At 43.5% G+C, this 26,418-nt stretch overlaps 1 protein-coding gene across 1 annotated transcript in view; it reads right to left on the bottom strand.

Moving 5' to 3' along the window:
- The window catches only part of SNX24 (sorting nexin 24), a 116,056-nt gene extending 101,682 nt beyond the window's left edge, over positions 1 to 14,374 (bottom strand). The window contains exon 1 of the mRNA XM_040415953.1: positions 14,187 to 14,374. Coding sequence (XP_040271887.1) covers positions 14,187 to 14,246 — 60 coding nt within the window. The 5' untranslated portion in view covers positions 14,247 to 14,374. The remainder of the gene's footprint in view (positions 1 to 14,186) is intronic.
- Between the last annotated feature and the right edge of the window lie 12,044 nt (positions 14,375 to 26,418).

Here is a 26,418-nt window from a genome sequence, read left to right as displayed (position 1 = left end):
CCCAAATTTATGTGGCTTTATACCCGGGGCTGTGACCCTCCTTTCCTTGTTAGTTGGGTATATGTGAGGGTGGTTGTTCATGATCCCGCCACATGGGGCGTCCCACCCTCCTTTACCTTGGTGCCTTGTGTCATCTATTTATATTATTTGATTGTGTCAATAAATTACATATATTTTATATGTGTTTTCTCATTCTTATGGGGTTATTAGTTTGATTTGTTGGTAGGTTTCGTATATTATACTAGACCCCAGTGTATTTTATACACTTATCTGAAGTTCTCTTATAGGTTGGTCTTCCTCTTATTAAAGGGCATTTGTCAGCAGGTTTGTACCTATGACGCTGGCTGACCTGTTACATGTGCACTTGGCAGCTGAAGGCATCTGGGTTGGTCCCATGTTCATATGTTCCTGCGTTACTGATAAAAATGAAGTTTTAATGTATGAAAATGAGCCTCTAGGAGCAACGGGGGCGTTGTTGTTACACCTAGAGGCTCTGCTCGCTCAAACTGACGCTCCCACTGTACTTTGATTGACAGGGCCAGGCATGATGATGTTCCCCACAATAAAAGTGCAGAGGGAGCAGCAGTTGCACAGAGAGCAGAGCCTCTAGGTGTAACGGCAACGCCCCCATTGCTCCTAGAGGCTCATTTGCATATAATAAAACATGATTTTTCTCGGTAATACAGGTACATATGAACATGGGACCAACACAGATGCCTTCAGCTGCCAAGTGCACATGTAACAGGTCAGCCAGCGTCATAGGTACAAAACTGCTGACAGATGCCCTTTAAGCCCATTCCCCTCAGGATATCTGCAGCGTCACTGAGGGTTTAGTAATCTGTACTTTATCATTCAGCCCTTGCTGTAGTGGCAATCAGCTCTCCATGCCCTGACCTCTTGGTGAATACAGCAGCCATGAGGAGGCAGACAGCAGTAATGACACGAACCGTGGCTCAGACTACCTCAGTCTCCTTGTAGACACTATAGCTAAGATATAGTCATAGATCACAGCTCTGCCCTAGCGGTACAATCTGGGAAAACTAAAAGCAGCTATTTATCCCCTGTAGGTACCGACTTGTAGATTTGATCCTGACTCGACATTCACAGTAAAGGGAATCTGTCAGCAGTTCTGACCATTCTAAATTACTGACAGCACTAGGCAGGGTTCACTGTTAAGTGCTGTATGTATTAAAGGGGATTTCCACCTTTTTTCATTGACCATAGGTCTGATATTGAGGACCAAGGATCATCAATATCAGATCGGCAGTGGACTGACACCCGGCACCCCCGCCAATCACCTGTTTGAAGACAAAGCAGCGCTTGCCCTCTCTCCTCGTCGCCGCAGTTGCAGCCGCAAGCAGTGTAATTACAAGTATGCGGTCCCCATTCACTTCCATGGACAGATCTGTAGTATTCACTTAGACAGACGGAGCCATCCAATAGAAGTGAATGGGGACGCCATACTTCTAATTACACTGCTCACCATTACAATTTCTGCGGCGAGCAGGTAAACGGAGCAGAGAAGCAAGTACTTGCATGAAAGCTGCCTTCTCTTCAAACAGCTGATAGGCCAGGGTGCCGGGAGTCAGACTCCTACCGATCTGATATTGATGACCTATCCTGAGGATAGGTCATCAATAGTAAAAAACAGACAACCCCTTTAAGCTGCTTCACCGCCCCTTCCCTCTGTGTCGCTGCAGCACTGAAACGGCGGGCGGATTTACCAAGTGAACCTGCAACATTACCTACCAATTTTTAACCACATGGGGAGTGAGGAGCAAATCTAAGCCTATCAATGTACAGTACCCCTCCCTTATCGGTCATTTCAGCTACACTCACAAAAAATCAATTAGATTTGTTTGACATAACCTTTCTTGTGTGAACTGGTGGAGTATATTGGATGTAGTAAACCTACATGTAAAAGACCTGAGCACAAATAATGCAGTACGTTCACAAAAAAAAAATATCACATTACCTCGTCAGTGTAGGGCTACGATCCGATTAACCTCAAATAGCAGTGTAAACAGCTGGAAAAGGCAAAGTCCCCACGTGATGGGATCAGTCTGGAAAGGAGCAGGCTGTGTGTCAAGGCCTGTGGGAGCCGGGACCCTCTAACCCTGTGTGGGGGTAAGCACTGTGATGTGTTTTGGGGAGCTGGGTGGTAGACCCAGATCCCGATAGAGAGGGAAAAAACTGTTTCGTCAGTGGCCAGACGGCTGAGGATTTATGTTTTGGTTGCTGTTTTTGTGTTGATGCGCTTAAAAATAAAAGCATCGTTTGGACTTCAACCTGGTATCCGGGGGTCATTCTCACAGACTTCGCCACGGACAAGAGACAATCCCTTACAATATACACACACAGACACACACACACGGGGGGGGGGGAATTTATCAAGCCCTGCACGCTAGAATTATGGCTTCAACAAGTTGAAAGTAGTGGCTTTGCAACTTTTTGGGATTCACTTGAGCACTGTGCCTTCCTATCTATAAGCCATACATGTCCAAATGAGACAACCCCTTTGGCACACATGTACAGTGCTGGTGGGGTCTTTAACCCCTTAAGGACTTAGGACATACCGGTACGCTATGTTTGCCGAGTCCTTAAGGACCCAGGGTGTACCGGTACGTCCCAAGTTTAAAATTACATTGCAGCGCGGCGGGGGTTAATCGGAACAGGATGTCCGCTGAAATCTGCGCTGCCGTCCGGTGACGAGCCTGTGAGATCCAGCCCCCTGGATCTCACAGGCCGGAAGCTGTATGAGTAATACACACAGTATTACTCAAACAGCCAATGCATTCCAATACAGAAGTATTGGAATGCATTGTAAAAGGGATTAGACCCCCAAAAGTTGAAGTCCAAAAGTGGGACAAAAAATAAAGTAAAAAAAAGTTGAAAAAATAAAGTTTCCCCCCCCCCCCGAAATTTTAAGTTTCAACTAAAAATAAACAAAAACGTCATTTTCCCCAAATAAAGTAAAAAAAAAAAATTGGTAAAAAATAGAAAAAAAAAAAAAAAAAAAAGTTAACATATTAGGTATCGCCGCGTCCGTATTGACCGGCTCTATAAACATATCACATGACCTAACCCATCAGATGAACACCGTAAAAAATTAAAATAAAAACTGTGCTAAATAAACCATTTTTTTGTCACCTTACATCACAAAAAGTACAACAGCAAGCGATCAAAAAGGCGTTTGCCCACCAAAATAGTACCAATCTAACCTTCACCTCATCCCGCAAAAAATGAGCCCCTAAAAATTGCCCAAAAAATAAAAAAAAACTATGGCTCAGAATATGGAGACACTAAAACATCATATTTTTTGTTTTAAAAAAGCCGTTAGTGTAAAACTTACATAAAAAAAAAAAGAAGTATACCTATTAGGTATCGCAGCGTCCGTAATAACTTGCTCTATAAAAATATCACATGACCTAACCCCTCAGGTGAATACCGTAAAAAAATAAAAACGGTGTAAAAAAAGCAATTTTTTGTCACCTTACATCACAAAAAGTGTAATAGCAAGCGATCAAATAATCACACGCACCTCAAAATAGTGCCAATAAAACTCAATAGTGCCATCTCATCCCGCAAAAATCATACCCTACCAGAGGTAATCGCCCGAAAAACTGAAAAAAGTATGCATATTAGGTATCGCCGCATCCGTGAAAACCTGGTCTATAAAAATATCACATGATCTAACCTGTCAGATGAATGTTGTAAATAACAAAAAATAAAAACGGTGCCAAAAAAGCTATTTCTTGTTACCTTGCCTCACAAAAAGTGTAATATAGAGCAACCAAAAATCATATGCACCCTAAATTAGTACCAACAATACTGCCGCCCTATCCCGTAGTTTCTAAAATGGGGTCACTTTTCTGGAGTTTCTACTCTAGGGGTGCAACAGGGGGGCTTCAAATGGGACATGGTGTCAAAAAAACCAGTCCAGCAAAATCTGCCTTCCAAAAACCGTATGGCATTCCTTTTCTTCTGCGCCCTGCCGTGTGCCCGTACAGCAGTTTACGACCACATATGGGGTGTTTCTGTAAACTACAGAATCAGGTCCATAAATATTGGGTTTGGTTTGGCTGTTAACCCTTGCTTTGTTACTGGGAAAAATGGATTAAAATTGAAAATTTGCCCAAAAATTTAAATTCTGAAATTTCATCTCCATTTGCCAATAACTCTTGTGGAACACCTAAAGGGTTAACAACGTTTGTAAAATCAGTTTTGAATATCTTGAGGGGTGTAGTTTCTTAGATGGGGTCACTTTCATGGAGTTTCTACTATAGGGGTGCATCAGGAGGGCTTCAAATGGGACATGCTGTCAAAAAAACAGTCCAGCAAAACCTGCCTTCCAAAAACCGTATGGCATTCCTTTCCTTCTGCGCCCTGCCGTGTGCCCGTACAGTAGTTTACGACCACATATGGGGTGTTTCTGTAAACTACAGAATCAGGGCCATAAATATTGAGTTTGGTTTGGCTGTTAACCCTTGCTTTGTAACTGGGAAAAAAAATTATTAAAATGGAAAATCTGCCAAAAAAGTGAAATTTTGAAATTGTATCTATTTTCCATTAATTCTTGTGGAACACCTAAAGGGTTAACAAAGTTTGTAAAAACAGTTTTGAATACCTCGAGGGGTGTAGTTTATTGAATGGGGTCATTTTTGGGTGGTTTCTATTATGTAAGCCTCGCAAAGTGACTTCAGACCTGAACTGGTCCCTAAAAATTGGGTTTTTGAAAATTTCAAGATTTGCTTCTAAACTTCTAAGCCTTGTAACATCCCTAAAAAATAAAATATCATTCCCAAAATGATCCAAACATGAAAGACATATGGGGAATGTAAAGTAATAACTATTTTGGAATGTATTACTATGTATTATAGAAGTAGAGAAATTGAAACTTGGAAATTTGCAATTATTTACAAATTTTTGGTAAATTTGTTATTTTTTAAAAAATATATATATATTTTTTTTTTACTTCATTTTACCAGTGTCATGAAGTATAATATGTGACGAAAAAACAATCTCAGAATGGCCTGGATAAGTCAAAGCGTTAAAGTTATCAGCACTTAAAGTGACACTGGTCAGATTTGCAAAAAATGGCCAAGTCCTTAAGGTGAAATAGGGCTGAGTCCTTAAGGGGTTAAACATGGCGCCCGCTCGCATGTGTGGTGGGCGCCATGGCCTGTGGGTCTCTGCTTTTTCAAACAGCAGAGGCCTGCGGCTAATGTCCGTGACTGGCAATAATGCCGATCGCTGACATTACAGGCTTTAGATGCCGTAATCAAGTGTGATCACGGCATCTAAAGGGTGAAACACCGGCATCTCTATGCGGCGATGGCAGGCCAACATAAGAAATCAGCATTCCACATATTACTATACTGCTTTTAGCAGTATGGTAATATTCAATAAAAAAAAATAAAAAAAAGGAGTGGACATTGTAGCCTCCTAAACAGGCTACAAAAAATAAAAATTAAAAAAATATAAAAATTTATATCACGCCCTTCCCTTAGAATAGAAACATAAATAATAAAAAAAAAAAACACCATGGGCATCCCTGTGTCCGAAAACGCCCATACTATTAAAATATAAAAATATTTTTCCAATATGGCGTAACTGAAAAAGTATCAAAATGGCCTATTCACAATTTTTTTTATTCGGTAGACATAATTGGGGGGGGGGGGTAGAATATGGTGATGTCAAAAAGGTTTTCATTTATTTTTTGAGTATTTAGACATAAAAAAACCTATACATACAGTGGATATAAAAAGTCTACACACCCCTGAATGTCAGGTTTCTGTGATGTAAAAAAATGAGACAAAGATAAATCATTTCAGAACTTTTTCCACCTTTAATGTGACCTATAAACTGTACAACTCAACTGACAAACAAACAAACTGAAATCTTTTAGGTGGAGGGAAGAAAAAATATAAAAATAAAATAATGTGGTTGCATAAGTGTGCACACCTTCTTATAACTGGGGATGTAGCCGTGTTCAGAATTAAGCAATCATATCAAAATCATGTTAAATAGGAGTCAGCATACACCTGCCATCATTTTAAGTGCCTCTGATTAACCCCAAATATAGTTCAGCTGCTCTAGTTGGTCTTTCCTGAATTTTCCCACAGCAAAAGCCATGGTCCACAGAGAGCTTCCAAAGCATCAGAGGGATCTCATTGTTAAAAGGTATCAGTCAGGAGAAGGGTACCAAAGAATTTCCAAGGCATTAGATATACCATGGAACACAGTGAAGACAGTCATCATCAAGTGGAGAAAATATGGCACAACAGAGACATTACCAGGAACTGGACGTCCCTCCAAAATTGCTGAAAAGACGAGAAGAAAACTGGTCTGGGAGGCTACCAAGAGGCCTACAGCAACATTAAAGGAGCTGCAGGAATATCTGGCAAGTACTGGCTGTGTGGTACATGTGACAACAATCTCCCGTATTCTTCATGTCTGGGATATGGGGTAGAGTGGCAAGACGAAAGACTTTTCTTATGAAGAAAAACATCCAAGCCAGGCTACATTTTGCAAAAACACATCTGAAGTGGCAAAAGGTGTTATGGTCTGATGAAACCAAGGTTGAACTGTTTGGCCATAATTCCAAAAGATATGTTTTCGGCGCAAAAACCCACAGTGAAGCATGGTGGTGGCAGTATCATGCTTTGGGGCTGTTTTTCTTCAGCTGGAACTGGGGCCTTAGTTAAGCTAGAGGGAATTATGAACAGTTCCAAATATCAGTCAATATTGGCACAAAACCTTCATGATGGCTTCTGCTAGAAAGCTGAACATGAAGAGGAACTTCATCTTTCAGCATGACAACGACCCAAAGCATACATCCAAATCAACAAAGGAACGGCTTCACCAGAAGAAGAATAAAGTTTTGGAATGGCCCAGACCTGAATCAGATTAAAAATCTGTGGGGTGATCTGAAGAGGGCTGTGCACAGGAGATGCCCTCACAATCTGACAGATTTGGAGTGTTTTTGCAAAGAAGAGTGGGCAAATCTTGCCAAGTCAAAATGTGCCATGCTGATAGACTCATACCCAAACAGACTGAGTGCTGTAATAAAATCATAAGGTGCTTCAACAAAGTATTAGTTTAAGGGTGTGCACACTTTTGCAGCCATATTATTTTATTTTTATATTTTTTCTTCCCTCTACCTAAAAGATTTCAGTTTGTTTTTCAGTTGAGTTGTACAGTTTATAGGTCACATTAAGGGTGGAAAAAGTTCTGAAACGATTTATCTTTGTCTCATTTTTTACATCACAGAAACCTGACATTTTAACAGGGGTGTGTAGACTTTTTATATCCACTGTATGTGGTATCATTGTAATCATACTAACCCAGAGAATGAAGGGCACATGTCAGTTTTGCTGCAAAGGAAACTGCGTAGGAACAAAACCCGTACAACTGGCGGAATTACGTTGTTTTTCCCAATTCCATCCCATTTAGATTTTTTTTCTGTCCGTGATGTGGTGCACTGCGGAGCAAGACGGATCCGTCCTAAAACACAATGCAAGTCAATGGGGATGAATCCGTTTTCTCTGACACAATAGTGGCTATAGAAGACATAATACAACCGGATCCGTTCATGACGGATGCATGCGGTTGTATTATTGTAACGGAAGCGTTTTTTGCAGATCCATGACAGATCCGCAAAAAAAAACGTTAATGTGAAAGTAGCCTAATGCGCTTTGATAGCCTAAAACACTCCCCCTGCTCTTGGGTGAAGCAAGTGAGAGAAAGGGTTAGGGTTTCAGACTAACAAGGCACAGTGACTAGTCTGAGAAGATGGCGGCCATTCTACCCCCTTAACTGTGACCTCTACAATGCCCCGACCCTTAAAAGTGACCTGCACAGTGCTCCTCCCCATTAACAGTGACTTCCACAGAGGCCCACCACTTTAACAGTGACCTCCACAGCACCCTGCCCCATTAACTGTGACCTCTACAGCGCCCCGACCCCTTAAAAGTGACCTGCACAGTGCCCCCCAAATAACAGTGACCTCCACAGCAGCCTGCCCCATTAACTGTAACTTCCACAGTAGTCATTGTCCTGCACCCTTAAAATATGACCTCCACAGCACCCCAGCCTTTTAACAGTGACTTCCACAGTACCCCGTCCCCTTAACAGTGACCTCCAAGGCAACCTACCCCCTTAACTGTCCACAGCGACCCGCCAATTAACTGAAGTCCATAGTGCCCCAACCCCTTATGATGTAAAACTGTGTGTATATCAAGATTGAAGGACGTGTGAGCTTCTATTGGCTAATAAGGATCATGTGACCGTATGTATGGCAGGTTATTACTGAAGGACCTGTGAGCTTCGATTCGCTAATATGGGTCATGTGATGGTGCCATATTTGCATTTTTTTTTTATATCTCAAGAATGGTACATCTTAGAGAGCTGAGACCTTTACCTTCCTGGACACCCAATGTACCTATGTGCCAAATTTGGTGCAGATCGGTCCAATGGTTTGGCCGAGCATAAGGAAGACAACAGAAAGAAATTCATTTTTAGATATAAAAGAGACTAGAGAGTTGTTCATCTACCAATGAACCTGAACTGCAGCTAGAGAAAGCCCCCCATGTAATACACAGTGTGCGGAAGGTTCCTACAGGAGCTCTCCGAACACTAAAAGCAGAAGTGCAGGGGTTCATCAAGAACAACTCATCAGAAGCAAAAGTTCATTTTCTATTTCATAGGATTCCCGGAACTGTACAAAATATGAAAATACTCCAGAGCAGCAACCCCTGACCGAACTGCTACTCCAGCATGTGAGCCACTGGTCGAGGGTAAGGCCATCTGATGACAACCACAGCCATCCAATGCCCTGTTCAGGCTTCTCTGCTGCCAAGATGCTTACTGCGCATGTGCCGATTATAGAATCAATGCGCAGATGTGAGATTACAGGGCCAGGCAAGAGCGCCAAGATGATTCCTTTCCCTCTCTATCAAGTGCTTAGCCAGCCAATGGGCAAAGGCTCGTATGTCGGGTGATCCCATCTCGTGTGCCTGCGACAATAATGGAACGGTACGGCAGCACGAACGATCAGAACTGGTGAACAGTCGTTCATGTGGCCATTAGATCATTACACGCTGAAACCCACCTTGTGAGAGGACCCTTGGCGTATATGTTTCCATCTGACAGCTGCCCGTGCACTAGTTACAGAGCGCTGGACGCCATTGTAAATGGGAGGGGTCTATTCATTTGTCAGACTGAAATTGAGGTTTTTGACCGCTATATGGGCTCCTAGACTGGATACACCGGTGTGAATCTGCCCTACACAACCAGAAGCTGGGACATTCGGCTATACCTACCAGAAACATCGCCCGTATGTTTTAGATTTCAGGACCGGTTCTATAGATATGTTAGAAACATGCATCCGTACCTGTATCATACCACAATGTTACGGTTTCACTTTTACATTCCTTTTTTTTTTTTAACTCTTGAAACAGACCAGTCATTAATTTACCTGAAAACGGCTGGTAGAACGCACTCATTACATATGGTACTGCAATCACAGCAGCAGTAAGAGTATCCTACGTATCCTAGAATAGTCTATAGACACCTTGGCACTTAAGTTTTTTTGCCTAAATGTAAAATTAAGCAACTTTCTAAACAGTTGACAATTTTGCTGTTGTAGAGTCTACGAACTCCTTCACATAGCCGGCTGTCCTGCTGCTTCCGGCTCAGGTCAAACAGACCACGGGATAATTGTGCTCTTTGCTGTCCCTCTCTTTTTTTAAAGAGGACCTTTCATGGGTTTGTAGTAAATGAGATAAATATCTGTAGCTGCGGGGTACCCTTGCTGATGCTGCCACTCTGCCTGTTTTTTTAAAATAGCACTCCTGCGCCCCGTTATGGCCCCCCGCAAATATCGCGCTCAGTATGCTAAGGGTCCATTCACACGTCCGTAGTGTATTGCGGATCCGCAATACACCCGGCCGGCACCCCCATAGAACTGCCTATTCTTGTACGCAATTGCAGACAAGAATAGGACATGTTCTATTTTTTCCGGAGCCGCGGACCGGAAGATCGGGGCACGCTCCAGAAATGCGGATGCGGACAGCACACTGTGTGCTGTCCGCATCCATTCCTGCCCCCATAGAGAATGAATGGGTCCGCACCTGATGCGGACCCATTCTACAGACGTGTGAATGGACCCTTATACTGAGCATCGGAACAATGGGGAGGAGGCGCAGTCTTTCTCTGCGGGCGTCTCCTTCTCCCCTGGCTGTAGCGCTGTCCAATCACAGCGCAGAGCGTCACAGCCAGGGAGGGTTGAAGCTGTTTGAAGAGGAGGTGGTGCCCCCTTTATACACTGCGTGCAGAATTATTAGGCAAATGAGTATTTTGACCACATCATCCTCTTTATGCATGTTGTCTTACTCCAAGCTGTATAGGCTCGAAAGCCTACTACCAATTAAGCATATTAGGTGATGTGCATCTCTGTAATGAGAAGGGGTGTGGTCTAATGACATCAACACCCTATATTAGGTGTGCATAATTATTAGGCAACTTCCTTTCCTTTGGCAAAATGGGTCAAAAGAAGGACTTGACAGGCTCAGAAAAGTCAAAAATAGTGAGATATCTTGCAGAGGGATGCAGCACTCTTAAAATTGCAAAGCTTCTGAAGCGTGATCATCGAACAATCAAGCGTTTCATTCAAAATAGTCAACAGGGTCGCAAGAAGCGTGTGGAAAAACCAAGGCGCAAAATAACTGCCCATGAACTGAGAAAAGTCAAGCGTGCAGCTGCCAAGATGCCACTTGCCACCAGTTTGGCCATATTTCAGAGCTGCAACATCACTGGAGTGCCCAAAAGCACAAGGTGTGCAATACTCAGAGACATGGCCAAGGTAAGAAAGGCTGAAAGACGACCACCACTGAACAAGACACACAAGCTGAAACGTCAAGACTGGGCCAAGAAATATCTCAAGACTGATTTTTCTAAGGTTTTATGGACTGATGAAATGAGAGTGAGTCTTGATGGGCCAGATGGATGGGCCCGTGGCTGGATTGGTAAAGGGCAGAGAGCTCCAGTCCGACTCAGACGCCAGCAAGGTGGAGGTGGAGTACTGGTTTGGGCTGGTATCATCAAAGATGAGCTTGTGGGGCCTTTTCGGGTTGAGGATGGAGTCAAGCTCAACTCCCAGTCCTACTGCCAGTTTCTGGAAGACACCTTCTTCAAGCAGTGGTACAGGAAGAAGTCTGCATCCTTCAAGAAAAACATGATTTTCATGCAGGACAATGCTCCATCACACGAGACCAAGTACTCCACAGCGTGGCTGGCAAGAAAGGGTATAAAAGAAGAAAATCTAATGACATGGCCTCCTTGTTCACCTGATCTGAACCCCATTGAGAACCTGTGGTCCATCATCAAATGTGAGATTTACAAGGAGGGAAAACAGTACACCTCTCTGAACAGTGTCTGGGAGGCTGTGGTTGCTGCTGCACGCAATGTTGATGGTGAACAGATCAAAACACTGACAGAATCCATGGATGGCAGGCTTTTGAGTGTCCTTGCAAAGAAAGGTGGCTATATTGGTCACTGATTTGTTTTTGTTTTGTTTTTGAATGTCAGAAATGTATATTTGTGAATGTTGAGATGTTATATTGGTTTCACTGGTAAAAATAAATAATTGAAATGGGTATATATTTGTTTTTTGTTAAGTTGCCTAATAATTATGCACAGTAATAGTCACCTGCACACACAGATATCCCCCTAAAATAGCTAAAACTAAAAACAAACTAAAAACTACTTCCAAAAATATTCAGCTTTGATATTAATGAGTTTTTTGGGTTCATTGAGAACATGGTTGTTGTTCAATAATAAAATTAATCCTCAAAAATACAACTTGCCTAATAATTCTGCACTCCCTGTAATGGAGATAATCCACCAGGACCACACCTGTCCATATACTTTGTGTTTCAATTTTTCAGCATTTCCAAGATCTCTGCTTGCTGTCTTTATAGGTCGTTACACTTAGGCCCCTTGTAGAGAAGCAATGGGCAATTGTCTGCGTCCAGCTGGAAACACGGACGGGTTTTTAAACAGACCCAATACAGATGGAGTTTTTAACATTCATTTGACGTAAACAAGGAGAGAACATGATGGGATTTTCACTGGTGACTGGCTATAGCGGTGTATGAGGGGTCATGGATAGTAATATGTCACAGCCCGGAGGGGAAGCGGACGTACGTTTTTGGATTATTCTAACAGGCGCCTTCAATAAATAAACTAACAGGTTCATTTGGGATTTAGATTATGATCCCCACTGGTGACAGGGACCAACGTCAGTGATGCTAATCTCTGTACAGCGATGGGGACTATGCTGTGTTATATTAATCAATCAATCAAATCCTGTCCTGTAAGAGGATTTCTGAGTCCCACTCCGGCTGGTTTAAAGGGGTAGTCTCATTTCAGCAAATAGCATTTATTATGTAGAGGAAGTTAATACAAGGCACTTACTAATGTATTGTGATTGTCCATATTGCTTCCTGGATTAATTTTTCCATCACAATATACACTGCTCATTTCCATGGTTATGACCACCCTGCAATCCATCAGTGGTGGTCGTGTTTGCACACTATAGGAAAAAGCACTAGCCTATGTGCGCTCCCATGGTGCCGGCCACCAGAGAGGGTGATGCTTTTTCTGATAGTGTGCAAGCACGACCACCACTGATGGATTGCAGGGTGGTCTGTAACCATGGAAACGAGCAGTGTATAATGTGAAGGAAAAATAAATCCCACCAGCAAAGGAAGCAATATGGATAATAACAATACATTTGTAAGTGGCTTATATTAACTTTCTCTACATGATAAATGCCACTTGCTGAAGTGAGACAACCCCTTTAAAAATCAATTACCGAAGATATTCTCATGCGACTTTGTGAATATCTCACTTCGGCTCATCGGAGCTCATACATTCTAATACTGTACGGAGACGGATCTCCATACGGCATTAATCTGACGTTTTGAGCGAAGCTGGCGCCACTAATCACTAGTTACATGCACACGCCAGTGTAGTGTGTGTGGCTACTGATGGGCTTCCACGCCAAAATCTGCCATTCACAAAGCGGATTTGGTCTCCGGAATATGGCGTGAACACCATGCCAAAAACTGTGTGTTCCACATTCCATTGTTTTCAATGGGAGGCAGTGCTGAAGTTTGCAGCCCAAAGCCAGGGCGCAGTGTTGGTAGCTTCGGATTCGGACACTTTTGGAATGAAGATGGCCGCCAGTAAAGCAGGACTAGGAGTCTTGCACGTGCAGAACTGTATTCGGATTCGTTGTGTAATACAGTCCTGCATGCATCGCTAACGACTACTGGCGGCCATCTTTCTGGAGCCTAAGCGGAGCCTGTACATTCTATGACTGGTACGCTTGTAAAGTTATTAACTGCTGTGGTTTCTGCCGCGGATCACGTGGCGGAATCCAACGTGTGAACGGCCTCATAACCCAGATCTCATCCTTTTGCACTGAAATCTGCCCTGAAAATCCACAGAAACAGCCGACAGGCTGCAGATCTCAACATCCCCTCTGCCCGATGCACACGAGATGCTGATTGCTCCGTAAAGAGCGAGATTACGTATAGTTTTCTATGTGGATTACAGCGTAGGAAATGCCGCATATTTCAGGACCAGCAAAGAGTAGAAGAAAGCGGAGCGGTCAGTGCGGATTAATATCACACAAATCTGCATAAACGACTATGTAGCTTGTGGTCTGCAAAAAAACGGATCCTCATACGAATGACATCCGTGTGCATTCTATGTTTTACGGACCGGAACAGCTGGCCCCTACTAGAACAGCCTATCCGTGTCCGTAACGCGTACAATAATAGGACACGTTCTATTTTTTTTTTGTGGAACGGACATACAGAAACAGAATACACACGGAGTAACTTCCGTTTTTTTTGCGGACCCATTGAAATGAATGGTTACGCATACAGTCCGCATAAAAATAAAAAGGAATGGACACGGAAAGAAAATACAATCATGTGCATAAGCCCTTGCACTGGAGACAGCAAGCAGAGGTACTGTGTGTCAGGCTCTGCCCCATAGAAGGGAGTACAGGGACACTGCTGTGTGCTGCCGGTGACTGGACATTATTCATACTTGACTTCACAGCGTTTTATTCCCTCATTATCTCCCTCCACACAGCCCGGCGGCCTCCCTACCGTGTATCCCCTCTCCAGGTCGCTCTCCTCATAGCGAAAGGACGGAATGTAAACCTCCATCGCGCCCAGCTCCGAACCCGGGGGCGGCCAATGGAATGTCTGTTCGTGACGTCACCGGGGAGCTGACTCCATAGATTCTGGAGCGGAGAGGGTTAAGGGAGATCACATGACCGGGCAGGGTATTCCTAATGCAGGTCTGTGGAAGGAAGATGCTAGCGCCGAGAGGGTTAGATAGGAGCACGTGACAAGACAGGAAGGGGCGGGGCTTGCTCCAGAGACGGGAGCTGTGGGGAGAATGTAGGAGAAAGTGCGCTGAGGGGCGGCTGACAGACTGACGTGCCGTGCGGTGCATGAGGAGCCCCCTGTGACGGACCTGGCTCTGCTCCTCAGGGCTCCGCTCTACTAAATGAATATGGCCATACTGGAGCAGCTTTTCTTAGAGCTCTGCAGTTTGTTATTCCTCCTAGAAATGTAGAAATAAACTGGGAGCTCCTATTCCCCTTATCAATGGAGTGTCTGACACTGGGAACAACTAGTTTTCAATGTATTGATATAATTCCAAGAGCAATAATAAGGGTACATTCACACTAGCGTTATTCTTTTCCGGCGCTGAGTTCCGTCCGAGGGGCTCTATACCGGAAAAAGGCTGATCAGTCTGAATGGAGAGCAATCAGGATGTCTTCAGTTCAGTCACTGAACGTCATTTTGGACAGAGGAAATACCGGTATTATCGCCGTCCAAAATTACGGATCCGGCATTAATTTATATTGAAATGTATTAGTGCTGGATCCGGCATTAAAAATACCGCAATGCCGGATCCGTCCTTCCTGCGCAGACCGGTAAAAATGTGAAAAAATATATATAACTGATCCGTTTCTCCAGTCTACAAATGCCATATGTTTGCAGATTGCCTGATCCGGCAGGCAGTTACGGCGACGGAACTGCTTGTCGGATCACTCTGCCACAAGTGTGAAAGTAGCCTTAATCTAGGGATTTGAGGTGTAACTGGCCTTTTGCTTTTTTTGGTTAGTGTGCGGTGACAGTGGTATAAAGTGTTTTATAGGTCACCATATTAGGGCTCATGCACACAACCGGATTTTATATCCATGTTGGAAGCACTTTTTTTTTTTTTTGTGATCGCGCATGGATCCTTTCATTTCTATGGGTCTGCAAAAAAAACGGACAGCACAGTGATGTCATCCGAGTGCCATCTGTATGTCTGCACGTTATAGAAGATGTTTTGGTCTGTGCCGCAGATGAGACTCGCCATTTCTAGTGACGGGAGTGAAACAGACGAGGAGGGCACATGGAAGGTGTCAGTATTTTGCAGATCTGCGGTTTGCAGATGAAAATACGGACCCGGTCAGAACAGGCATATTCTATTAGTGCCGGCAATGTGCGGTCCGCAAAATGCGGAACGCACATTGCCGCTTTCTGTGTTTTGCGGATCCGCGGCTACGTGTCCGGATAAGGTCCGGATGCGTTGCGGCAAACCCGCGCGAGTAGGAGCGCAATTGCAGTCAGTTTTGACTGCGATTGCGTTCCGATGTTCAGTTTTTATCGCGCGGGTGCAATGTGTTTTGCACGCGCGTGATAAAAAACTGACTGTGGTACCTAGACCCGAACTTCTTAACAGAAGTTCAGGTTTGGGTTAGTTGTAGTGTAGATTGTATTATTTCTCCTTATAAGGGCTCTTTCACACTTGCGTTGTTCTGTTCCGGCATAGAGTTCCGTCGTCGGGGCTCTATGCCGGAAGAATCCTGATCAGGATTATCCCCATGCATTCTGAATGGAGAGAAATCCGTTCAGGATGTCTTCCGTTCCGGACCAGAACGTTTTTTGGCCGGAGAAAATACCGCAGCATGCTGCGCTTTTTGCTCCGGCCAAAAATCCTGAACACTTGCCGCAAGGCCGGATCCGGAATTAATGCCCATTGAAAGGCATTAATCCGGATCCGGCCTTAAGCTAAACGTCGTTTCGGCGCATTCAGCTTTTTCTGAATGGTTACCACGGCTGCCAGGACGCTAAAGTCCTGACAGCCATGGTAAAGTGTAGTGGGGAGCAGTATACTTACCGCCCGTGCGGCTCCCGGGGCGCTTCAGAGTGACGTCAGGGCGCCCCACACGCATGGATGACGTGATCGCATGGATCACGTCATCCATGCGCATGGGGTCGCCCTGACGTCATTCTGGGGAGCCGCACGGACTGTAAGTATACTGCTCCACCGCTCCCCACTACTACTATGGCAACCAGGACTTTAATAGCGTCCTGGGTGCCATAGTAACACTGAACGCATTTTGAAGACGAATCCGTCTTCAAATGCTTTCAGTTCACTTGCGTTGTTACGGATCCGGCGGGCACCTCCGGCAAATGGAGTACACGACGGATCCGGACAACGCAAGTGTGAAAGAGGCCTAACATGGTTATAAGGGAAAATACACTGCGTGCAGAATTATTAGGCAAATGAGTATTTTGACCACATCATCCTCTTTATGCATGTTGTCTTACTCCAAGCTGTATAGGCTCGAAAGCCTACTACCAATTAAGTATATTAGGTGATGTGCATCTCTGTAATGAGAAGGGGTGTGGTCTAATGACATCAACACCCTATATCAGGTGTGCATAATTATTAGGCAACTTCCTTTCCTTTGGCAAAATGGGTCAAAAGAAGGACTTGACAGGCTCAGAAAAGTCCAAAATAGTGAGATATCTTGCAGAGGGATGCAGCACTCTTAAAATTGCAAAGCTTCTGAAGCGTGATCATCGAACAATCAAGCGTTTCATTCAAAATAGTCAACAGGGTCGCAAGAAGCGTGTGGAAAAACCAAGGCGCAAAATAACTGCCCATGAACTGAGAAAAGTCAAGCGTGCAGCTGCCAAGATGCCACTTGCCACCAGTTTGGCCATATTTCAGAGCTGCAACATCACTGGAGTGCCCAAAAGCACAAGGTGTGCAATACTCAGAGACATGGCCAAGGTAAGAAAGGCTGAAAGACGACCACCACTGAACAAGACACACAAGCTGAAACGTCAAGACTGGGCCAAGAAATATCTCAAGACTGATTTTTCTAAGGTTTTATGGACTGATGAAATGAGAGTGAGTCTTGATGGGCCAGATGGATGGGCCCGTGGCTGGATTGGTAAAGGGCAGAGAGCTCCAGTCCGACTCAGACGCCAGCAAGGTGGAGGTGGAGTACTGGTTTGGGCTGGTATCATCAAAGATGAGCTTGTGGGGCCTTTTCGGGTTGAGGATGGAGTCAAGCTCAACTCCCAGTCCTACTGCCAGTTTCTGGAAGACACCTTCTTCAAGCAGTGGTACAGGAAGAAGTCTGCATCCTTCAAGAAAAACATGATTTTCATGCAGGACAATGCTCCATCACACGCGTCCAAGTACTCCACAGCGTGGCTGGCAAGAAAGGGTATAAAAGAAGAAAATCTAATGACATGGCCTCCTTGTTCACCTGATCTGAACCCCATTGAGAACCTGTGGTCCATCATCAAATGTGAGATTTACAAGGAGGGAAAACAGTACACCTCTCTGAACAGTGTCTGGGAGGCTGTGGTTGCTGCTGCACGCAATGTTGATGGTGAACAGATCAAAACACTGACAGAATCCATGGATGGCAGGCTTTTGAGTGTCCTTGCAAAGAAAGGTGGCTATATTGGTCACTGATTTGTTTTTGTTTTGTTTTTGAATGTCAGAAATTTATATTTGTGAATGTTGAGATGTTATATTGGTTTCACTGGTAAAAATAAATAATTGAAATGGGTATATATTTGTTTTTTGTTAAGTTGCCTAATAATTATGCACAGTAATAGTCACCTGCACACACAGATATCCCCCTAAAATAGCTAAAACTAAGGGCTCTTTCACACTTGCGTTATTGTCTTCCGGCATAGAGTTCCGTCGTCGGGACTCTATGCCGGAAGAATACTGATCAGGATTATCCTAATGCATTCTGAATGGAGAGTAATCCGTTCAGGATGCATCAGGATGTCTTCAGTTCCGGTACGGAACGTTTTTTGGCCGGAGAAAATACCGCAGCATGCTGCGCTTTTTGCTCCGGCCAAAAATCCTGAAGACTTGCCGCAAGGCCGGATCCGGGATCAATGCCCATTGAAAGGCATTGATCCGGATCCGGCCTTAAGCTAAACGTCGTTTCGGCGCATTGCCGGACCCGACGTTTAGCTTTTTCTGAATAGTTACCATGGCTACCGGGACGCTAAAGTCCTAGCAGCCATGGTAAGTGTAGCGGGGAGCAGGGGAGCAGCATACTTACCGTCCGTGCGGCTCCCCGGGCGCTCCAGAGTGACGTCAGGGCGCCCCAAGCGCATGGATCACATGGATCACGTCATCCATGCGCATGGGGCGCTCTGACGTCATTCTGGAGCGCCCGGGGAGCCGCACGGACTGTAAGTATACCGCTCACCCGCTCCCCACTACTACTATGGCAACCAGGACTTTAATAGCGTCCTGGGTGCCATAGTAACACTGAAAGCATTTGGAAGACGGTTCCGTCTTCAAATGCTTTCAGTACACTTGCGTTGTTACGGATCCGGCAGGCACCTCCGGCAACGGAAGTGCATGCCGGATCCCAACAACGCAAGTGTGAAAGAGGCCTAAAAACAAACTAAATACTACTTCCAAAAATATTCAGCTTTGATATTAATGAGTTTTTTGGGTTCATTGAGAACATGGTTGTTGTTCAATAATAAAATTAATCCTCAAAAATACAACTTGCCTAATAATTCTGCACTCCCTGTAATAGCATTCTGAATACAGAATGCATAGTACAATAGGGCTGGAGGGGTAAAAAAAATAAAATAATTTAACTCACCTTAATCCACTTGTTCACGCAGCTGGCATCTATACTGTCTTGTTCTGTAAGTAATAGGACCTTTGATGACGTCACTACGCTCATCACATGGTCCTTCACATGATCCATCACTATGGTGATGGATCATGTGACGGACCATGTGATGAACGCAGTGACGTCATCAAAGGTCCTATTGCTCACAGAACAAGACAGAAGAGATGCCGGCTGCGCGAACAAGTGGATTAAGGTGAGTTAAATTTTTATTTTTTTTTTACCCCTCCAGCCCTATTTTACTATGCATTCTGTATTCAGAATGCTATTATTTTACCTTATAACCATGTTATAAGGGAAAATAATAATGATCGGGTCTCCATCCCGATCGTCATCTAGCAACAGTGCGTGAAAATCGCACAGCGTCCGCACTTGCTTGCGGATGCTTGCGATTTTCACACAACCCCATTTATTTCTATGGGGCCCGCGTTACGTGAAAAACGCACAAAGAGGAGCATGCGTCGATTTTCACGCAACGCACAAGTGATGCGTGAAAATCACCGCTCATGTGCACAGCCCCATAGAAATGAATAGGTCCGGATTCAGTGCGGGTGCAATGCGTTCACCCCACGCATTGCACCCGCACGGAAAACTCGACCGTGTGAAAGGGGCCTAAGTCTCTTAGATGTGGTGTGTGGGCAACCAGGCTTCCAGATAAATACTCCAAAAAGCTATGTAAAAAATGTACTGATGACATAGTTAGAGAGGAAGTACCTTCTTTAGGAGATGAAATGAAGGGCATGATAAGGCAGAAACTAAGTCTCATAATCTGAAGATTTTCTGGATAAGGATGAAAAAACTAGTGATTCTGATAGCGATTGCGATTTTAAAAAGTATCTATTTTCCTCTGAAGACATTAATGAATTGTTAAAAGCTCCTCAGAGTCACAATGGAAATTAAAGAAGAAAAAGTTCAGAGGTCTGCTCTGGACAAAATGTTTTCAGGTTTAGAGGAAAAGAAAAAGAGGGCATTCCCGGTACATAAAAACCTTCATTCTTTAATTTTAAAAGAATGGAAAAACCCGGATAGTAGAAAGGTCTTCTTACCTAGAACCATTAAAAAAAGACTGCCCTTTGACGATGAGGATTTAAATACAATCTTAAATTGTCCCAGAATTGATGTTTCCCTTTCCAAATTGGCAAAAGGTACATCATTTCCATTTGAGGATACAGGATCTCTACGCGATCCCATGGATAAAAAAGGGTGATGCAAACCTCCAAAAAACTTGGGATGCGGCTGCATCACTTTTCAAACCTAATATTGCGGCCACTTCGGTAGCTAGATCCTTGAAAAGCTGATTGGTGCAATTAGAAGACTTATTAAAATCAAATACACCATATGAACAGTTTGCAGATTCCTTTCCACTACTGTTAAAGGTGGTGGATTTCTTATCTGACACTACGGCGGACTCGGTCAGGCTTACTGCAAGGACAACCGCTCCGGCCAATAGCTCTAGGAGAGCGCTTTGGTAAAATCATGGCCGGGGGATATTGGCTCCAAAGCCAGATTATGTAATATTTCCTTCTACGGAGAGTTTCTTTTTGGGAAAGATTTAGAAAAAATTCCGGAGGAGGCTTCTGATTCAAAGAAAAGTTTCCCAGAAGATAAAAAGAAAAGCTAAATTTTTTTGTTTTAAAAAAACGGATAGGTTTCAAAATAAAAAAGGGAAAACAGACAGTTGGAAATCTACCAAACAAAATAAAGGAAAGGGATTTTTATTCAACTCTCGTGATAACGACTCATCCAAGAAATGACGCCAGAGAGCCGGTGGAAGGAAGGTTGAGAAAGTTTGTAGAATCCTGGAAAACATTTTCTCCAAAACCTTGGTTGATAGAGATTCTTTGCCAGGGTTACAGGATTCCCTTTCTCAACGTTCCCACCACAACATTTGTGACCACTCCAGTCCAAAGCTCAGGATCTCTGGAGCAGGGGATTCTTTGTCTGGAGCAGGGGATTCAGGACTTAGTCCAGATGGAAGTTCTGGTACCAGTACCGACAAATCAAGTCGGTATGGGTTACTACTCCACAGTATTTATGGTACCCAAACCCAGCTGGAAAATGTGTTTAATCATAAATCTCAAAAAATTAAACAAGTCATTAAAATACGAAAGGTTCAAAATGGAATTGATCAAATCCACAATCAGTGTTCTACAGGAAGGTGTATTTTTAGCGTCAATAGATCTAAAATATGCATATTTCCATATACCCATTCATCAAGATTCCCAACAATACTTAAGAATAGCAGTGTGGATTCAGGGCTGGATAAAACACTTCCAATTTCAGGCTCTTCCCTTCGGTATAACAACAGCGCCCAGACTTTTCACAAAAATTAAAACATTAACACCTCTGAGAAAAGAAAACGTCTTAATAATACCATATTTAGACGATCTTTTAATAGTGGGCGATACCAAAATAGACCTAGAAAACAATCTTTTGAAAACCAGAGACAGATTGAAGGACCTGGGATGGATCATAAATTGGGAGAAATCCCAGATTCTTACTACGCAAAAGATAGTGTCCCTGGGCATACTGTTGGATTCAATCAATCAGATGTGTTTTTTGCCGGAGGACAAAATGCAAAAGATTCAATCACAAATAAGAGTTTTCAGGGGGAAAAAATCCCATACTATCCGTCAAACTATGAATCTCATTGGTTCGCTAACATCATGCATCCCAGCAGTGAAATGGGTCCAATTCCATTCCCGACCTCTTCAGAGACACGTTACAAAATTGGGATCGAACTCAGGAATCATTCGACAAGTTGATTCTTATCCCAGAGAATATCTTATTATCTCTAAAATGGTGGGGAAAAAAGCACAACTTAAAAATAGAAGTCCCTTGGGTTGTGAGGAATCAGTTAATTCTCACTACGGATGCCAGCTTCTGGGGTTGAGGGGCTCGTCTGAAAAGTATGTCGGCCCAATGGGGAACTACCGGGAGATACGAGCGATTTGGGAAGCTCTATTGTATTTCTCGACGAAGTTGAAGGGTTACAACCTACAGATCAGATCATACAACAAAACAGTAGTGGCATACTTAAACCATCAGGGGGGAACAAAAAGCTAAATCTTACACTCCCTAACCAGCAGGATTTTCTTCTGGGCGGAAAAGAATGTCATCTCTCTATCAGCAGTCTTTCTAAAAGGGACACAAAATGCCAGGGCGGATTATCTAAGTCGCAAAAAATTGGATCCAGGGGGGTGGAGTCTAAAAAGGGAGATATTCGACTCTCTTGTCAAAAAGGTGGGGTATTCCACAAATAGATTTACTGGCAATCAAAAACAACGCAAAGTTGCCAGTTTACTTCTCGCTCGGATCCAACGGATAAAAAGAGTGCGGGAACAGATGCTCTTGTGATTCGGTGGAGCTTTCATTTAGCTTATTGCTTCCCACCACTGCCTCTAATCCCAAGAGTCCTGAGGAAAATAAGAGAGGACAGAGCGAAAGTAATCCTGATAGTACCAAACTGGCCGAGGAAATCATGGTATCCACTTCTGTCAAGAATGACCAAGGAGGAACCCTGGGTTCTACCGTGGTCCGAGGATCTTCAAACACAAGGCCCAATATTCCATCCCAAAGCAGTAAGTTTACACCTCTCAGCCTGGATCCTGAAAGGTTAATTTTAAAATCCAAGGGCCTATCCGACGCTGTAGTCAATACCATGCTAGCCATCAAGAAAAGAGTGACTAATAGGATATACCAAAAAATCTGGAAAAAATACATTTCTTGGTGTTCTCAAAATCCTTCAGTCACAGTGGGCAACATTCCATCAATTCTAGTTTTTTTACAAGAAGGATTTAACAAGGGATTAAAACCCAGTACCTTCAGAGTGTAAATTTCGGCCTTGAGTGCTGCTTTAGACGAAAAGCTAGCCTCTATCCCATGGATCATACGATTCATGAAAGGTGCTGACAGACTTAGACCCAGAATAAGACCTTTAGTCGCCACTTGGGATTTGAACCTAGTTCTTTCAGGGCTCACTAATCCCCCATTTGAACCCTTGGAGATGGTGAACATTAACACTTGACCCTCAAGACAGTATTTCTTGTCGCAATTTCTTCAGCTCGCAGGGTTAATGAAATAAAAGCTTTTTCTGTTAAAGAACCCTTCTTAACTATTAGAGATGACAGAATTATCTTGCGACTTGATAACTCCTTTTTACCCAAAGTAGTCTCCGACTTTCACAGGACGCAGGAAGTTATCCTTCCTTCAAGTCTGAAATGGAAAGAACTTTCCACACTTTGGACGTAAAAAGATGTGTCTTGAAATATTTATCTGAGACTAAAACTAGGAAAAAATCCAATAACCTCTTCATTCCAATCCTATGGGGTAGAAAAAAATCTAAAAGCTTCTAAAGCAAGCATTGCGCTTTTGTTAAAATCAACCATTTGTAAAGCCTACAGAGTAATGGGAAAGGAATCTCCCCCTGGTTTAAAAGCACATTTTACCAGGGCAGTATCGACATCCTGGGCGGAAAAGGTATCCGCCTCGCTAAATCAAATATGTAAAGCTGCAACCAGGTCCAATCCCCATACTTTTGTCAAACACTACAGGGTGGATATTGATGCTAAGATGGACCTCTCATACGGGAGAAAGGTTCTTCAGGCGGTTGTCCCACCCTAAGTTATTATCTGGTAGTTCTCATTGTAAGGTGCCGTCATGGAGGTGAGGGGAAAAACTGAATTACAGGGAGTGCAGAATTATTAGGCAAGTTGTATTTTTGAGGATTAATTTTATTATTGAACAACAACCATGTTCTCAATGAACCCAAAAAACTCATTAATATCAAAGCTGAATATTTTTGGAAGTAGTTTTTAGTTTGTTTTTAGTTTTAGCTATTTTAGGGGGATATCTGTGTGTGCAGGTGACTATTACTGTGCATAATTATTAGGCAACTTAACAAAAAAACAAATATATACCCATTTCAATTATTTATTTTTACCAGTGAAACCAATATAACATCTCAACATTCACAAATATACATTTCTGACATTCAAAAACAAATCAGTGACCAATATAGCCACCTTTCTTTGCAAGGACACTCAAAAGCCTGCCATCCATGGATTCTGTCAGTGTTTTGATCTGTTCACCATCAACATTGCGTGCAGCAGCAACCACAGCCTCCCAGACACTGTTCAGAGAGGTGTACTGTTTTCCCTCCTTGTAAATCTCACATTTGATGATGGACCACAGGTTCTCAATGGGGTTCAGATCAGGTGAACAAGGAGGCCATGTCATTAGATTTTCTTCTTTTATACCCTTTCTTGCCAGCCACGCTGTGGAGTACTTGGACGCGTGTGATGGAGCATTGTCCTGCATGAAAATCATGTTTTTCTTGAAGGATGCAGACTTCTTCCTGTACCACTGCTTGAAGAAGGTGTCTTCCAGAAACTGGCAGTAGGACTGGGAGTTGAGCTTGACTCCATCCTCAACCCGAAAAGGCCCCACAAGCTCATCTTTGATGATACCAGCCCAAACCAGTACTCCACCTCCACCTTGCTGGCGTCTGAGTCAGACTGGAGCTCTCTGCCCTTTACCAATCCAGGTAAAACACAAATAAAACAGAAAGTCAGTCCTGCGTCTCAACACGGACAGTTACTTGCGCTGCTGCTGGTCCCGGGTTCGTGTGGTAGGTTTCACACTGGCAAAGTCAAGTTCATAGGTTTTGGAACCGCGCTGCTGGGAGCTATGTATTCCGGTCACAGGTGGATGATACAAGGGTGTCAGCCCCTCTCCCCGACAACCAAAGGATATGGTCCTCCCAGACCTCCTCCTCTACAGGGTTTAAGGGGATAGGCAAGATAGTGAAGCACCCTTGAGAACGTTGTTCTAAAAGGTTTTATTCTACTTACAACAGGTCAGTAGACAAAAGGCATAAAAATACAAGATGATCGTCACGTTCCTGCCCGACCCGGGTTTCGCTACCTCGCTTCTTCAAGGGCTACCCCTCGCTACCCCTTGAAGAAGCGAGGTAGCGAAACCCGGGTCGGGCAGGAACGTGACGATCATCTTGTATTTTTATGCCTTTTGTCTACTGACCTGTTGTAAGTAGAATAAAACCTTTTAGAACAACGTTCTCAAGGGTGCTTCACTATCTTGCCTATCCCCTTAAACCCTGTAGAGGAGGAGGTCTGGGAGGACCATATCCTTTGGTTGTCGAGGAGAGGGGCTGACACCCTTGTATCATCCACCTGTGACCGGAATACATAGCTCCCAGCAGCGCGGTTCCAAAACCTATGAACTTGCCTTTACCAATCCAGCCACTGGCCTATCAAGACTCACTCTCATTTCATCAGTCCATAAAACCTTAGAAAAATCAGTCTTGAGATATTTCTTGGCCCAGTCTTGACGTTTCAGCTTGTGTGTCTTGTTCAGTGGTGGTCGTCTTTCAGCCTTTCTTACCTTGGCCATGTCTCTGAGTATTGCACACCTTGTGCTTTTGGGTACTCCAGTGATGTTGCAGCTCTGAAATATGGCCAAACTGGTGGCAAGTGGCATCTTGGCAGCTGCACGCTTGACTTTTCTCAGTTCATGGGCAGTTATTTTGCGCCTTGGTTTTTCCACACGCTTCTTGCGACCCTGTTGACTATTTTGAATGAAATGCTTGATTGTTCGATGATCACGCTTCAGAAGCTTTGCAATTTTAAGAGTGCTGCATCCCTCTGCAAGATATCTCACTATTTTTGACTTTTCTGAGCCTGTCAAGTCCTTCTTTTGACCCATTTTGCCAAAGGAAAGGAAGTTGCCTAATAATTATGCACACCTGATATAGGGTGTTGATGTCATTAGACCACACCCCTTCTCATTACAGAGATGCACATCACCTAATATGCTTAATTGGTAGTAGGCTTTCGAGCCTATACAGCTTGGAGTAAGACAACATGCATAAAGAGGATGATGTGGTCAAAATACTCATTTGCCTAATAATTCTGTACAGGGTGTAGTCTTACCGGTAAGTCCCTTTTTACAAAACCTCCATGACAGCACCGCTTATATATCCCAACCCAAAAAAAAGTATATATATGCAAGAAGAAAACTTATCATGTAATACTATAAGTTTTGGTAGTTATATATATGAAGTTTAATATACAGTGGATATAAAAAGTCTACACACCCCTGTTAAAATGTCATGTTTCTGTGCTGTAAAAAAATGAAACAAAGATAAATTATTTCAGAACTTTTTCTACCTTTAATGTGACCTATAAACTGTACCACTCAATTGAAAAACAAACTGAAATCTTTTAGGTAGAGGGAAGAAAAATTATAAAAATAAAATAATATAGTTGCATAAGTGTGCACACCCTTAAACTAATACTTTGTTGAAGCACCTTTTGATTTTATTACAGCACTCAGTCTTTTTTGGT

The sequence above is a fragment of the Bufo bufo genome, chromosome 2 (assembly GCF_905171765.1).
Source record: "Bufo bufo chromosome 2, aBufBuf1.1, whole genome shotgun sequence".
Lineage (NCBI taxonomy): Eukaryota > Metazoa > Chordata > Amphibia > Anura > Bufonidae > Bufo > Bufo bufo.
This window is presented reverse-complemented; position numbering and strand designations above follow the sequence as displayed.